This window comes from Lytechinus pictus, chromosome 2 (genome assembly GCF_037042905.1).
Source record: "Lytechinus pictus isolate F3 Inbred chromosome 2, Lp3.0, whole genome shotgun sequence".
Taxonomy (NCBI): domain Eukaryota; kingdom Metazoa; phylum Echinodermata; class Echinoidea; order Temnopleuroida; family Toxopneustidae; genus Lytechinus; species Lytechinus pictus.
The window spans coordinates 21,004,842-21,021,268 of NC_087246.1; the positions used below are offsets into that span (position 1 = coordinate 21,004,842).

The 16,427-nt window shown below is 36.1% G+C and overlaps 1 protein-coding gene across 1 annotated transcript; it reads left to right on the plus strand.

Annotated features, from left to right (window-relative positions):
• Positions 1-1,986: 1,986 nt before the first annotated feature.
• On the plus strand, positions 1,987-16,129 carry LOC129283279 (collagen alpha-1(I) chain-like). The gene is made up of 6 exons (XM_064112714.1): positions 1,987-2,082; positions 5,558-5,610; positions 6,384-6,684; positions 6,940-7,007; positions 12,970-13,057; positions 13,731-16,129. The coding sequence occupies exons 1-6, from the start codon at positions 1,989-1,991 to the stop codon at positions 14,162-14,164; spliced, it is 1,038 nt and encodes a 345-aa protein (XP_063968784.1). The 5' UTR covers positions 1,987-1,988; the 3' UTR covers positions 14,165-16,129.
• Positions 16,130-16,427: the final 298 nt, after the last annotated feature.

A 16,427-nucleotide genomic window follows, 5' to 3' on the forward strand; every position in this document is an offset into this window, starting at 1 on the left:
CATGAACGTCCATGTGTTGGCTATTCATCTTCGATTTCCATATCGTAACTTAAAGGTAAATGATAATCCGATTGGTACACATTTCAAGAATGCCAATCCATTTCTTCCATATCCAAGTGCTTGTCCTGTGTCAAACGAAAAGATAACAGATTGATATCATTAGAATGATCCCTCAATCCATCTATATACATTATAATACGTGATGTCATTGTCCTGGCGATGTAGTCTTCTGACCTGTCTTAGGTAGACGTAAATTCAAATTTTGTCAAAAAGCAAATTAAATTTGCGTGTACCTAAGTGTCGTTGTAAAAAAAAATGACATTACTTATATATAATAATCTATATAATTATTGGCACGTAGAATGAAATGGAACTGTTAAGAAACAGTGACATAAGTGTCACCAAATTAATGGCCTAGTGAATGATAACATCGACCATGGTGACGTCAAAGTTCGGGTCAATGGTAGTTTTATTAAACAGACACAGATCCTGTGATGGGGAATGGTCATAATATACAATGATTTGATGCGATTGATATTACCACGGTTAAGGATGAGATCAAATTCATCAAACTATTTTCACGAGGTCATTAAATGTAGCATTGTCAGTTGTTGATTTTTTTTTATTAAACAGTTTTCACACAGGACGAATTGATTATGTATGCCTCCGGTAGTGAAGAGTGTTAACACTTGCTTCGGGGTTCATGTTCTGAACAATAGACCAATACGCTATATAAGAAAACAAATCTGATGTTCTTGTGATATGACATGATCTTAGAAGGCGAAAATTAGGCCACAGTGTTGAAGGTCATGATATTGTAGATGACACGCAAAAAACCCGCCATATTGTTGTAATAATGATGGTATCAGTGGTGCATATCGCTTTCCTATTCACGCCTCAGCCAATAATAAGGACATTGGAAACGTCAAGACAATATACACATAAGATTTGCTATTGTGTATGTGCTTATTTTTAGTTAGAAATTGAAAAAAGTAGTTGATTGATTTATTAAGACGTATTTCTTATATAAAAGAATACTTCTCGGAGCATCCATGACGAAATTATTTTCTGTCAACAAAATGTGATACATTCCTGGGAACTGCTTTGCATCCAACAATTCAAATCGAAATTAATTTCCGAACTTGCAAAACTTGATTTAAGACCCAATCCATTTCAATTATTATGTTTATATTACAATTATTATCAACAGAGTTTGAAAGTATTACAAATGTATTTTAAAAAACAGGAAGGTCAAACTTTATTATGTCGTAATTTTGAATCATCTCGAAGATTAACTTTGACAAAGTCAGACGCCGGCGCTTTACTACCTATCGTCCCCACGGTGATATATCATCCAATAAATGTAATCAGAAAATATATCAAAATGGGGTCCCTTTTTTATTCAATGCTTCCGAAATATCCAGGTCAGACTCAACGTCCCATCCTCGATAAGTCAATTCGTATCAAACCTAATCATTCGTCATATAGAATCATTGTTTGGTTTTTCTTTTCTGACTATCTGTCGAGTATACATGTAGGCCCCTGTACTGTGGTCAATGGGGTTGTTAATGCCCCACCCCCTTTTATTTTATGTCCAAAAAGACAATATTCTGTCTTTTAAAATGGCTAGCAATCCGTGTGTTATTTTCAGCTACCCATGAGATGTCATGAGATATATTTACCTATCCTCTTGATATTATTCACTTTTCTCACACTCTTTTTGCGTTTTTTTTTGGTGTGTTTGTTCAAAGACTTCTAATGCAATGATATTAGTTCCATTATCCATTATCATGCGTATGTGCTCCGCGTGCGTCTCGGGACAGTGTTTTTTCAATATGAATAATTTTAAATGATTTTGATGTGGCAATTATGGTGTTTTCATAGTCTTTAGAATGTAGTGAATTTACATAAATCACTCATGGATATAATTTTACAAATTTGGGTCAGTTTGACAATTGTTTTCTGTATTCCTTTCCTTTTTCAGTGTAATGTTTCGACCAAAATATACAATAGGATACAGAACAGTAGAAACAACAGAAAGACGGTGTTGTCCTGGTTTTCATGGCCAAAATTGTAACGACGGTGAGTATGAAAAAACACGTAGAATAATGCTGAGATTAGATTTACGTGAATGAAATGTATTCTATTTGCAATGTCCTGAATTTTTATTGTTACCGTATGAGATTAACCGCCCTTTCACACGGTAAAAAAAAATCGTAATTTCAATCATGATTCCGGTGAAAAATATAGCTAATGGCGAATATTTAGCACGTGTGAATCCAAACTAGAACATGATTAGAATCACGAACGCTAATCACAGTCAAGATTACAATAGCAATCATCATTACAATGATGATTCAATATTCACGTGTGAAAGGCCCTATGATCAATCAATTGCCTATATACTGGAAGCCGATGTTTCTATACTGTTTGGGTTTCTACAAAGCCTTGTGAATTACTGAATCCATTATTGAATGGCATAATATCGTAACGTATTTAGGTGCGATATAGGGCTTGATTCATAGTTAGGTCTGATAATATTGCAATATCCAATGAATCCAGGAAATGCCTTTAAAATCCATACATAAATACGTTCTATTGACATCCTAGTCTAGTCGGTTGACATGGTTGGAGTTGGTAAACCAAATCGTAAAATCATTAAAAAAACAGTTAATACATCGAGGATTTTCTACGGGCAGTAGCGTGTTTCAAACTAGACCTTGTTTTGTTTTGAAGAGGTGTTTTTGTCTGATATATCTTGACTTCTTTCGGGTTATCACATCGAATGCTTTCGAACCCGATCTTGAACTTGATCCCTGATCAAGAAGAGTCACAGGACCACCATTGATTATGAACCTAGCTGTGCACCTCACCTATTCTCAAGAGTAGGAGGTTTTTCTTGGCTTCCGCCCTCGTCTGCATTTTTTTCTTCCGTTTTATCAAGGATACACTTTAACTTAAAGTCTGTGTTGAACCCTAAAAAGAAAGATAGATGGAGGCGACTCGGTGAAATCCCCTCGTTAATCAACCTCATACTTCATGTATCATGTTTGTTATGGTGTATTGTCTCCAAGAGGTGTCCCCTCGAGTTAACATGAAGTGAAAACAAAAATATTATTCTCCTCTGTAATCTTGAAGTGCTTTGGCTAAATCTTTCGTTATTACTTGTACAGTTGTACTAGCATACTTAGTTCATTTCTTTTTATCTTTTTTAGATCTGCTCTGAGAGCAGCTTTTTCCACATATTATGTTTTCCTCAATTGTTTGTTTCTGACAGAGATTGCTAATTTTTATTAGTCATGTTCGTCACAGTCGCATTCGAATTTTTAAATAATTCTTATCTGACATGTTTGAAAGTTTATTCAAATTTATAGTCGTTGAAAAAAAAATCACACTTTGTGTTATGAAACAGGTTTGACTTTTTCCTTAGCTTAACGTTCGTCTTCCCCGTTGTAATCTGCGGAGGGGGGGGGGGGCTTAGGTAATTTTCATACCATGTCATTTAAAAACGCTTCGTCATCCTTGTATGTTAACATTTCAATACGGATCTTGAAGGCAGCGAGCATTCAACCTCTGTCAATATTAAACAGGAAACCTCTTCACATGCAGACTGTAGAGACTGTCTTTGATCTTGAACACGACTGAAGGAGGTCTTAGTGCTCCTATTACGAGATAAGACAATCTCTCCTACTTGACAAAGATTCTTTATTTATGTTCTCGTGTCTCTTTTCCCCATTTCAGCATCATCCTCTTTAATCCATGAGATTCCATTTTCGATATTTCCGTTAAGCTGTCACGCCTGATCAGAGATCAAGACATGTTAATTTTTTTTTTTCCAGTCCACTTTCTCTATTTCTTCCAAATATATAGATATTGAAATTATTAGATTGTCAAAAGCACTATGAATAAGGTTAAACTACAAAATAGTTTAAGGTTTAAGTGTGCGATGAGTCGGAGTGTTAAGTGTTAAAACACTATAAGTATTTATTTAGTTATCATAAAGAATAATTATGAATTAGATAAAATGCAATTCATTTTCGATGAAATGATTAAGTACAACTCTGTGTCATGATCGACAAAGATGATACTGTATCTTTATCTTATAGTTCTTCTTGTAAATTAGCAGTTTCTTTTAACTCAAACCGCTTGTGGTCATTATACGACTGTACTGGTATAGAGCGATATTAAGCTGATTTTATAAGTCGTTGCTCATATTAACTCATGATGTTCATTATTATTGTTTTTACCTTATTTTGCAAGGGCTGGGTCTGGGACTAAGTATATCTCAAACTTGTCGTTTGAGGATCAGATGATCTGAATAGATTTCGGTAGCTTTATTCGGTGTAGATATGATTCCATATTTCAAAAGAAAATATATTAGTTTTCCCTTTAACATAGTTCAAATATTGCCTGCCGTCGTGACACAAACTTGTGGTTTATGAAGAATGTCTCTGCCAAATTTTTCGAAGGACAAATAAAATGAGTTTACCCTTTTCATCACACAAACACGGTGCCAAACAACATACAAACTACTAACTGACTAATGCTATATTGAGCCTCGGCTTTTTATGAAAGGAATATTTTCACTCTTATTCATTTAAAATCAAATATAATAATGTATTTCAGAATACACATCAAATACTAACCTGCTTGACCACTTCATTAAGAGTGTTAAGGGGTAAGATTGTGTTGAATCATGGACCTATTACAAATAATAGTAATAGGTCCATGGTTGAATGCACTTTTTATGTTTCTGACAGGATTTGCATTAGGATAATAAAATTCGATTATTGTACGAATATTGGATAGGTGCCTATTCGACCAGAATATCGTTACCCAATATTGCTTATCCTTTCTTAATGTACTTGCAACTATTTATACTTTTATGTCATTGATGAATACGTTTAAAATTATTTTTGTTTCACTCTAAGGAAAATTTGGCTCAACCTTGAACATTTCAAAAAAAGGTGCACCTGTAGGGATTCTCCCCTTTATTAGCTGTAAAGGTGCTCTTATTTCTGGAAATTACAAAGTGGGTGCAAGACTGCCCATTGAAGGTGCTTCCATGGTGACATCGGTTTTCACCTTTCATATTTATGCAAAAAAATTGTATTAAAAAAGCAAAGCATATTTCTTTAAGTGTTTGGCAGTGTCATGAGTGACATCCTTTCGAAAATCATAATGCTTGTTTGTTCACACGGAATAGTGGATTGAGTTTTAATGATCTGTCTGCTTTGAAACAGTTGTTCGTTCCCTTACACAAATTGGGGAAGTTTCCCTATTCGAGTTTTCTGATTTTGAATGTCAAAATCGTGATTATCATGAAGATAACCACCTCATGGAAATCAAATCTTCCCTCAGTGATTATGGTTTGTAGATGTTATTGGAATGTCAGGTAATGAGTGATCGTGTGATCTTCATGTCATTTAAGGCAAGAGTTAAATTACTTTTCTACATTCGATCAAATTTTATTGAAGGCCTAAGGCACTCCGTACAAATCCATCTGTCATGTTTGTACTAAATTGCGATTTGTGTGTTTTCTTTTGTTCTATTGCAGCATGTATGAATTGTTCAACGTTAAATGAATTACAACAAAAAGTCAACAATTTGGTAAGTTTGAGAACCCGCATGATACGACTTCAATTTACAGCTCATTGTCATTTGGCAAAGTGAAAAGACATTATGCATGTTATGAGTCTGTTTAAAAAATCAGTAAAAAGTAAACAATTTGGTAAGTTTAAGAACCAGCATGATACGAATTAAATTTACAGCTTATTGTCATTTGGCAAAGTGAAAAGACATTATGCATGTTATGAGTCTGTTTGAAAAATCAGTAAAAAGTAAACAATTTGGTAAGTTTAAGAACCAGCATGAAACGAATTAAATTTACAGCTTATTGTCATTTGGCAAAGTGAAAAGACATTATGCATGTTATGACTCTGTTTGAAAAATCAGGTGACAAAGCAAAGAATATGAATAAGATATTTAGATATTTGGTACCTTTTAATTTGAATTGCCGGAAATTCCCCCTACAATTGCCTAAATCTCCATACTAGCTTTCCATTGGTAGTTCTCTCTGCCGATTCTCTGCTTAGCTTCTTACTATTATGTATTTCAAGGCTTTCAAAAAATAATTAAGATTTAAACATGGAGATATTCGTAAACACAATTTAAACATGGGATTATTACTGACACAATTTATAAGTAATAATATTTGTAATTCAAATTTGTACACGATAATTTTAAAGACATCGAACAATGTTAGAGAAAGATTTTGGTATTTACCCGTCGATACCAAACAAACGCAGTAACGATTTAGAATACGTCATAGCGCAGAATTGACACTTACCACTCCTATCTTCTTTTAACCCCATCTTCTTTAGATTAGTCGTTCACGGGGCGCATCTATACGACCTGTAAACCATGACGTCAACCTGGTAAACCCGGTGTATAACAGTGCTGGTGATCGTGGTACCACTACTCTACGAGGTCCCCAAGGCCCACGTGGTCCTGGTGGGCCCGCCGGCTCAGCGGGGTCTCCCGGAGTAGTGGGTGCGAGTGGACCACCGGGACCAGCAGGACCAAAGGGAGATCCTGGTCCAAGAGGGCCTGCTGGACCACAAGGACAAACAGGGGCTCAAGGTCCACCGGGGATTCAGGGCCTCCCTGGACAGTCTGCACCAGGTAGGTTCATCAAATCATCAGAAAAGCTCACCTTCTGGCTTTTCTTGAGAGTGTATTCAGATAATAACACATTTGAAGTGCTGTAATATTGTTGGGCACCCCTCGCAATTTTGGTATCTCCTAAATGTCCTCTCCTAACAATCCTTTAAATTACAGGAAATAATTTATGCACATATATGTTTGTCAATTTTTCAAACTAATCTTCAAACATCACACCTCATCTAAAGTGAATATGGCAATTTGTTTTCATTTCAGGTATCGTAGGTCCACCGGGTCCTCCTGGTCCTCCGGGGTCCATTGAATCACTCGGAATGGTTGTGACGGTAAGTCAAGCATGGTATTCTTGGACAAACTTACAACAATCGTAGTCCGATTGCCCCTGACCCAGCATGCCCATTTCCAAGTGGATATTTTGGAGCTTTAGATAATGGTTAGGGATTCAGGGACTCAACACCATGGTACAACACAGTTACTTGAAAAACCGACTTGGGATGATCTGTAATTGGTTGATATTCAAATTTAACAAAATTGTTCTGATGGTGTCCTTGGATGCTCATCAGTTTGATGGTTGTTAGGGAGGATGAAATAGTAGGTTGATGTCCCATGGTAAGTATCCTGTCATGTCAGTGGAGGTAATTGTTGATAGCAAAATATCTTGGGTTCCGTTTCATTTGCTCCGGCGACATTTGTTTCGCTATAAATTCCACACACAAATGACCAATTTCAACATTGGATTTAACACTAGACCTTACCCTGAACCTAACCCTCAAGTTAACATATAAACTTATTGCAACCTAACCCTGACCCTACATCTTAATTAGACGAAATAAAGCCCCGAGAGACTGCTGCAGTAGCAAATGTCGTGTGGCCAGATTTTTATCCGGTCTGTAGTTTACTTCGGTTGTTCTTCTAGATGTATTTGCCTTGAAACCGGCTTGAAACTAAGCACATAACCATGGTAACGGTCCTACTTCATGTGACAATCATTAATATGTACAATCACTGGCGGATCCAGGGGGAGCCGGTCCGTGTCCCCCCCCCCCCCCTTGAGAGGCACAATTAAAATTTGTAATGTAAAATGCCGTTAAAACAGAAGTGAGCCCCCCCCCCCCTTTGAAAGTGAAGAACTTTTTTTTAATTTATTTTTTTTATATTTTTGCTTGTCAAATTTTTCCTCGGGAAAATGTGCCCCCCCCCTTGGAAGATCCTGGATCCGCCCCTGTGTACAACTCTGTTATAACAAGGCATTCATGGTGTCTTGGAAAGTTTGATAGCCATGACTGCCTATGTATAACCCACATGCCTCTTCTTGTGATAAATATTTGAATATATTACGCGGCCAATCAAAAACCAATTGCAAAACTTTCTAGAGAAATAGAAGGAAACCAACCTTGCTCTGATGTAACTTCATATACCTCAGCAAATTTACTTCTATCTAGTATGTCAAGAATCAGTTACCATGATTATTGTATTGATTATTTAGTTCCTACATTGATGCAGTCTTAAGTCGTGTTTACCATGTTATGTGTGTCTATTGATAACCGTTTGTCTTTCTCGGTGTCAATCAATTTGGGAAGGCTGTTGTAAAAAGCAGTCGGAACAAAAACCTATTTCTGTCACAATTTATTTAAACCAGAATTAGATCAACTGATCACACTTGTTTCCGTTCTGTGAATAAGAATGATATAAAAATAACACAAACCATGTGTTCTGACTTAAGCCTGCTTGTTGCAATATTATCGGCGAATAAGCTTGTCAAGTGCTATTCATCAGAATATTGAAAACCATCTTTGGGGTACTTAAGGCGAATTCGAATTGGGTCTAGTGGATAATTTTCGAAAGGGGATAAGATTTATGCTTTAAACCCATCGCCCTCCTCCTATACAAAGACAATAAAGTCAATAGATTAAGTCACGTAAGTATATAATAGCTGTTTAACTTAAGTGGTCCCTCAAATTAATGCGTAAATTACTTTTTCATGCGCATTATAGCAGTCTTTTCTTTCAGGGTCGCCTGTTTCATTCTATTATGAAAACCCCTCTTTTGGCAAGGGGGGGGGGGCACTCTTTGACATTTTTCGACATGTTTAAGATAAAGCCATGTCAATCGTTGATAAACAGCTACTATACACTCCTATCCTGCGCCCAAAAATGTTTCATTCATCAAACTATGTTCATTATAATTACAAACTGAAGTGAAAGGATTGCCTCGAGTTGAGGTCTCCGTCATTTTAGGCTGTTGACGTTCGGTAAATGATGTTGATGTTAATATGATTACGGTAAATAAGGATTAGGAGCACATACCTGTTAATCCTGATATAAAAATGGCAGACAGACATTGATCATGTTGAAGTGGGTTCTAAAATTCCTCTTATCGCACCCTCCCATCTTCCTGTTTATGCTACAGTCAGACCGACGAAACCGACTCCAAACCGACCGATGGTATACGTCATTGGAAATAACGTAATAGATTTTGGTCGGTCTGGAGTCAGTTCCGTGGGTGTGACTGTAACTTTATACACACTACACTCCTCTCTATAGGTATCCATGGTATTAGTGAAAAATCCTGTTAAACTTCACTTGATCTTGGATGAAATCTCCAGCTTTTTAGCGGGTTTTTCTCCCGATGAAAAGACAAGTTTATCTCACAAATCCTGGGGTAGTTTGAGCTTGATCGCCGTAAAAGCCAACCCACTTCTAGCTTTAAAGGAATTTTCCTGATGACAAAAAGTTAACTCATGTTACATCAATATTGTAGGTCTACATGTTTTCCTCTGTAGACACACTTGATTTGAATTGGGGAAATTTAAAGCTTGTTTAGGAATATAGCGCTCTGTAAATAAATACTTGTCTTATGTGGTTATGTATCCATAATTGATTATAAGCCGCGATAATTACGTCAGCTGTAAGCCGATGTGTTTCGGTGCATATAAACGACAATCTCTTTTCCATTACTCTTTTCCAATTATTCTGCCATGATAGATCATTTCGTTAGTCAATAGGGCAAATCTGACCAGATATCAATTTGTTTTTTGTACAAGTAATTTAAAGAAAGTCAAAGAATAACATGATTTTAAAGTTTAAATCTTGTACGTTATCACCTGCCACACCTTATCGTGTAATGTACATTTTAATGGTTTGTGGGCTGGAAATATTTTTGTACTTAAGCGTGTTATATATCTTATGATATTGAATGCACAGGTAGATCCAGTGCAAATGTCATGTGAAGATTTTATTTTATGAAGTTTATATCACATGGCACAGAGAATGGAAGAACTGCTCGCATGTGACGTCACAATAGGCCTATTAAAACTTTTTTTAAATCCGAACTCAGTTTTGTGGATAGATTTTCGTCAAACCTCTCATGGTCCTATATGACGTCGCGGTGGACATGAGATAAATCCAATGTTATACTTAAAAGAGTTTGTACCTTTTGGTAGTAGACTCGCAATTCAAACTTTAAATCTACGGAAAGCAGGTTGTTACACTGGTGTGTCTTGCTTGAAGCGTGAAGTTTAAGGCCCAAGAGACATGATTGGGACATGATCCCATTTTAGATTGGACTTAATGGGCGCCACATGGCATACGAATACAACCAATGTCAAAAGGTCCCTTGTAAAAAGCCGTTTTAGCCACGCTTGCTGTCAAAACGAAATACACCGACTTTCTATTCCTCCAGGGATATTGATGAATACACAGCCGTGAACGATGAATATATTTCTACTCGGGTGGGGGCTTGCTGGATTTTGGGGTACCCCAATTCACGGTTAGCTCACTCTTATCGGCTTCTGCATGCTACAGCTTAAAGTTAATTTGAACAGAAAGAGAAATATCCAACAAGCATAATGCTGGCAAATTCAGAAAAATCAGATGTATTTTGCCTAATTTCAGAAAACAACTGAATACAATAAGAAATTAGGTGCAAACAAGCAAGTAAGATCACATCACACGTTCACAATACATTTTTTTTATGAATTATAAGATATTTTTCCTCCTGTAGGTTATATTGTAATAAAATGATTGACTGCTTTTCAAGTACATCCTATATGGAATTATCATTATTATCGATAATACAGTTTCTTCTATCATCAAATTTACAACAAATAATGTTTTTTTTTTACTGTTTGATATTTATACAAAAAGAAATAGTAGTATGTGACGTCATCGATTCGCACATTGGCATTCCATGATATCAGCTACTATTGCACAGGCCCTAAACGTTATATTGTTATGATTTTCTTATTCTACATCCGATTTTGACGATGTTTCAGTATCATATTGTGTTACTGTTCTTTTAAACGAATGGATGGACTTGTTCTGTAAACGTTTAATTGTGCTTCTATTTTGTGGTATACACCTTGCCCCGGAACACACTTTGTTTGGAGGTCAATTACGTTTAAATTGTAATTTAATGAGCAAAATATTGATAATTTGCAAATCTAAATACAGTTTAAACCGAGATGGTCTTTATACAATTCTCTATTTAGTTTAAGTTCACTTCGTCTCCCGGCAAAATATACCAACGTCTTAGATTTGGGATTCAAGAAACTATATCGTCATTGTCATGTGAAAATGAATGAAATTAATTTCAGTCCTTGTTAATCCGTAAAGATCCTTATACTGTATTTTTGTGTTTGTAATATCCTTCAGTGTATCATAAATGGATTGATGAAGGTCTGTTATATTTATTTTGAAGTGCACAGTTTCGTTTGGTTTCTATAAGGGACTGCAGGTTTACAAAATTAATCTTAAAAGGAGCACAAGTACTTTTTGGGTTGAGGCCAATTGCAATCCAGGATCGCTATGAAATTCAATTTCTCGGTCGGTTTACGATCATCCACGGACAGACAAGTCAAATATCCATAAATCTGGACAGCTGACTTCACTTCATAAAATACAAATTGTTCAGAGAGAATTATTTCATATACAATTTTTACGACATATGGCGTGGGACTTTGTATAGATGGTGAGATTGCATTTGCACTCTGTAGTTTCTTCACAAAAACGTTCAATTTTATAAATCCATTCGTCTATTCCAAGAACTGTTCACATATCTCTCGTTATCAGCTCGACCGTCACCACTATCATCACCATCGTCGTCATCGTCGCCATCACAAGTTCACAACCATTATAAACGTTCCCATTATCAGTATCATAATCGTCACATCATAGCCATCAATAAACATAGTCGTTATCATCATCATCATCAGCGGCGGCAGCATCATCATCACCACCACAATCATTATCATCAACACCATCATCATCGTCGTCAATTATCACAACATTACTTACTTTTTTTTATATTTGCCACGCGGGGGTCTACTCAGATTTCATACCTGTAATAATTTTCCAAACAAAGAACATCAAAAAAATATATCTGGATATTGACCTGTCGCTCATACAGACTGTGGCAAAAATATATTTTATTTCATCACAACAAGTTTTCAATCCAATCAATCGAATCAGTTATCAAAAATATTCCACGACATTTTTTGCTTAATCGGATTTACCGTGTGTAATTCCCCAAGGTTTGTCTATTAAGTGATATTAGTGGACATGAGTTTCCATGTTTTCAATTAGGACACATTTTTAACCAACTTAAGTTAATGATTAAAGTCGGACTGGTCTCTATTTTTGTCCGTTCTGCGATAGATTTGAAGGATTGCGGCGGCCCAACTCAAGAGCACACATGGTACCGAATTGACATTTTTATGACTTTTCCCTTGGTTGACGCTCTCCTCCGCTGTTTCATATTTACCCCACTATGCACTGGCGTATAGACGGGGGGGGGGGGGGCTTGGGATCACCCCATCCCCCCCACCCGTCTAAAAAGAAAAAGGAAATAAAATCCACCTCTAAAGAAAAAGGAGAAAAACAAAGAAAAGGAAATGGAAAATGGTGAAATATATTATTTTCTTCTATTTTGTCAAAATCTATCACAAAATTAGCTTTCGCAATAAACTTTTTTTTAATGCTCGATCGCGACCTATTTTCCCCATACACAACGTTTGGAACCATCTGAATGTTTAGCTCATTAGGCTACTGCCACAATATGAATTTCTAATTTTGTTTAGAGAAGATTCCTATAGGCCTACAATTTTCTTCAAAACAATGCAAAATACAAAACGATATCTTACTACAAAACTACAACCTAATGAGCAGGGTTATTATCTACATGAAGAAAGATTGTTATACTCACGTAGTTCACTACTGCTAGTGGCATGTGCATTTTCAAGTGAGAGTTCCGATTGACAAAAAAGGTTTATTTGTCTCTTTGTTTTAAAAGGCTGCAGAGTTGAAAGGACTACTGCTGGAGATGGCCAAGCTGAAAGATCGTGTAGACATGCTCGATGAATTCATCAAGTTTGGACAAGGTGAGGTGATCCCTTCAGTGGTATCGAAATGTGCTGGGCACGTTTCAGAATGAGTTACAATCAATCACACCTCCAAATATCAGACGCAATTCGATTTTCCACCAAATGTATAAAAGTTGCCATTATGGTAACTTTGCCATGCAATGGTACCTTTCATAGAATCCTTGATTTTGATTGGCCATTGGTCATCGTTGCCATGTTAGTCACCATTGGATGGCAAAGTTAATGATAGTAACTTTTATGCAGCGGGGTCCAGATCCCGCATTTGGGACTTAAATTACGTTGATTTTGATGTATATTGTGAATTAACTCTTTCTGCAACAGTTTTAGACACAGGATTGCAAGAGTAAACGATTCTGATTTTTAAAAAATGTCCCCTCCAGTCTGATCTGGACGTTCAAGCGATTTTTTTTCTTTCTTTCAAGTATCGCGCAACCAGAATTGGCCTCAACATCCTTTATATTGGAAATGGCGATTTGTAATGATGTCACCTGATATTTTGTTTAATATTTGACTGCATATATATTCAACCTTTTTTCCAACATCCTTGCAAATCAGATCTATGTTTAATAGGCCTTTGGAGTTTTAACAGATGGCGCGTTGCAAAGGCCTATATATATAACGATAACATCAACAGTATTAATTTAGCATAGTACTATTTTGCACATCGCAGGTGGAGCCGAATCGATGAGCGTTCCATTCTTTCCCATGTCAGTGGGAAGCAGTGTCGACATCGACATCGGAACACCGAGAACACCGGGTTACTCGATACCCGACCAGGGAACCGACGGGTCTCCATCCGGTAGCACGGTCATCGGTCCGCCACAAGGCAACACCATGATAGGAGGAGAAGAAGCATCGGGTACTGGACCAACCGACTCGGCGGCACTACTACAAACCGAAACTGATCCAGTACCGTCAGTCGCATTGCGGGGCGATGGGCTCTTACCTCCTCGGGTCGTCCCCAGGGGGGATACACCTCTAAATGTGCCCTTTGACACGGAAATAGAAGCTGCTTTACATGAACCACCACAGACGCAAATTGAATCTTCATCCATGGACGCAGCATCAACAAAACGTAAAACTGGCAGCAGCAGTTTAGTCTAATGGCAATTCGTACTTTTATTGATGAAAATTTTGATTTAAAAAAATTATTATTGACTGTTATAACCTCTATGTCCTTCAACTTTCTTTAAACTCAAATGATAATTTCTGAGATTTTCTATCTAAATTTTAGTAAGAGTTGATTTGAGATAAACCATACGCCAAGTTGTATCATAATGTTAATAATGTTAATAATATACCTCAAATGATTTTATTACTGCCCTGTATTGTTTCTTAATGGTCCATCCACCTTTATGCATCGTTTGAGGTTAGTTTTCGCTAAATTATCATTACAAAATAAAAATCACCCCAAAGCAATTATTTGTTGTAAGGTTAAAGATGTTTCACTTAAGATTAAGTAATTTTCTGAATAACAACGATTATCCTTGCCCTATATATCCTCTCTAATGTCACAATCGTTTTAATTTTTCTATGGATTCTAAATCAGTCTTCCATTTTCTCTTTCATAACAAACTGGTGCTATATAAGTTATTAATAAATATCAGTAACTGTGTTTCAGTTTTATGTAAATTTTGATCATTCAAGTCCTCTTGTTCACGATTTATTTGAGTTTTCCTTTGATGGTGTGTTTTTATTTTGATTATTGAATAGTCTGTACCGATTTTTAATAAATTATTCTCTGTTGTAGCGTAGTTTCAAATTATTTTGCTGCATTGTTAGACGAGGCAGACGATATACAGTAATAACGCTGTTTAAAAATATTATGAACCGCTGTTTACTAAATGAATATTACAGTAGTTGCTTCACAGCTTAAACAAACATGTTTTTTAAATAATTGAATAGTAAAAATGTAACTTTGTTGTTTAAGATTTTAAACACTTGTTTAAATCGTTTAAACAATTTTTGCATAAGGTTCGTATAGTAAGCAGCATTGCATGAACATTTTATACAGAGTTTTTACTGTGTAAAGGCAAATTGTGACGCGCCCTTCAAGCACGCCGGGTGCAGCGCCAAGTATCAGTTGGATCCCTTACATGCCGTCTTTGTAACCTTTTGCCAAAGTCATGAAAGTAGATCAAACATAATACTTTGGAATGTTCTTATTTTTTATTATTTCGTTGGACGATTTGATAGTGAGTGTTGTGTGATAAAGAATATAGAGAGGAAGATACTAATCTACTGACGTACTTTTGTTTACTGTAAATACAATTAAGTAAAGTAATTTGTGAACAAACGGTGTATAGTATAGACTGATTTGATTTAATAGCTGATAGATCAAAATCTTTTTTATTTTTACTTGTAATCAATCTGATGTACATTTGTAAATGATTCTTACTATTATCGATATTACTCTCGTTTTTCTTATTTATTTCGATGATTCACCCATACATTTAAACGTGAAAAGCTTTACCCTCTCAAGCCGATACGAACTATCAAATACAAGTAATCTAGGCTTAAATAGAATTACAGTAACAAACTTTGGCAAACAGACTACCATCTTGTGTAAATCAAAAGCCATGTTCATTAATATTTTCTAAAGTTGTTAATCCTCACACTTACTTGTTGACAAATGTATTCATATTTTATGGAGCCTTGATATACTTCACTCGAGTGAATATTCATTTGAATACCAATCGTTCTGATTTATGAGGTTTTGCAGAAAGTATACCATCCAACGAAACTTTCAACCAATCACTGGTGCGTATACTGGTGTATGCGCGCATGAATATTCTTAGTTGCGTTTGACCCAACTCTTTTTGCAATGGGCATAAGGATTGTAATTACATCATTTCGAAGGAAGGCATTAGCTGAGACCTATCGGGAATTTATGAATTGATTTATTAGTATGGGATGCAGCCCAAATGCTAACGGGTTAGAATCTTCGCTCTGGAATGATTTGATGAAATGTGTTCGTGGAAATGTTAACGTGATTCGAGTTGATTTTGAAATGTTACAGATGACGTGCCTTTTGTTATGGTGTATTTGGATCAATAAATGTCAAATGTAGTTTTGGTGTTGTCTGTGTAATTTGTGAAAAGTGTTGTTTTAGTTTGTCTGAGTAAGGTTACACCATATCCATGATATTTATTGGCCTACTGATCAGGGGCTCATTAACTTTAAGTGGAATCGCCAATATTGCAGGACAGTCGTTGGAAAAAAAATCTTAAGCAGATCAAAAAGGTACGGTCAGATAAGGCGACAGAAATGTTGGTATTGGTAGTCTACGTTTTCATATGCATGAGTAAATTGAGTCAAGAATTGCGTTACGTCACGATGGCAACAACTTGAATTTCTTGAATTCGAT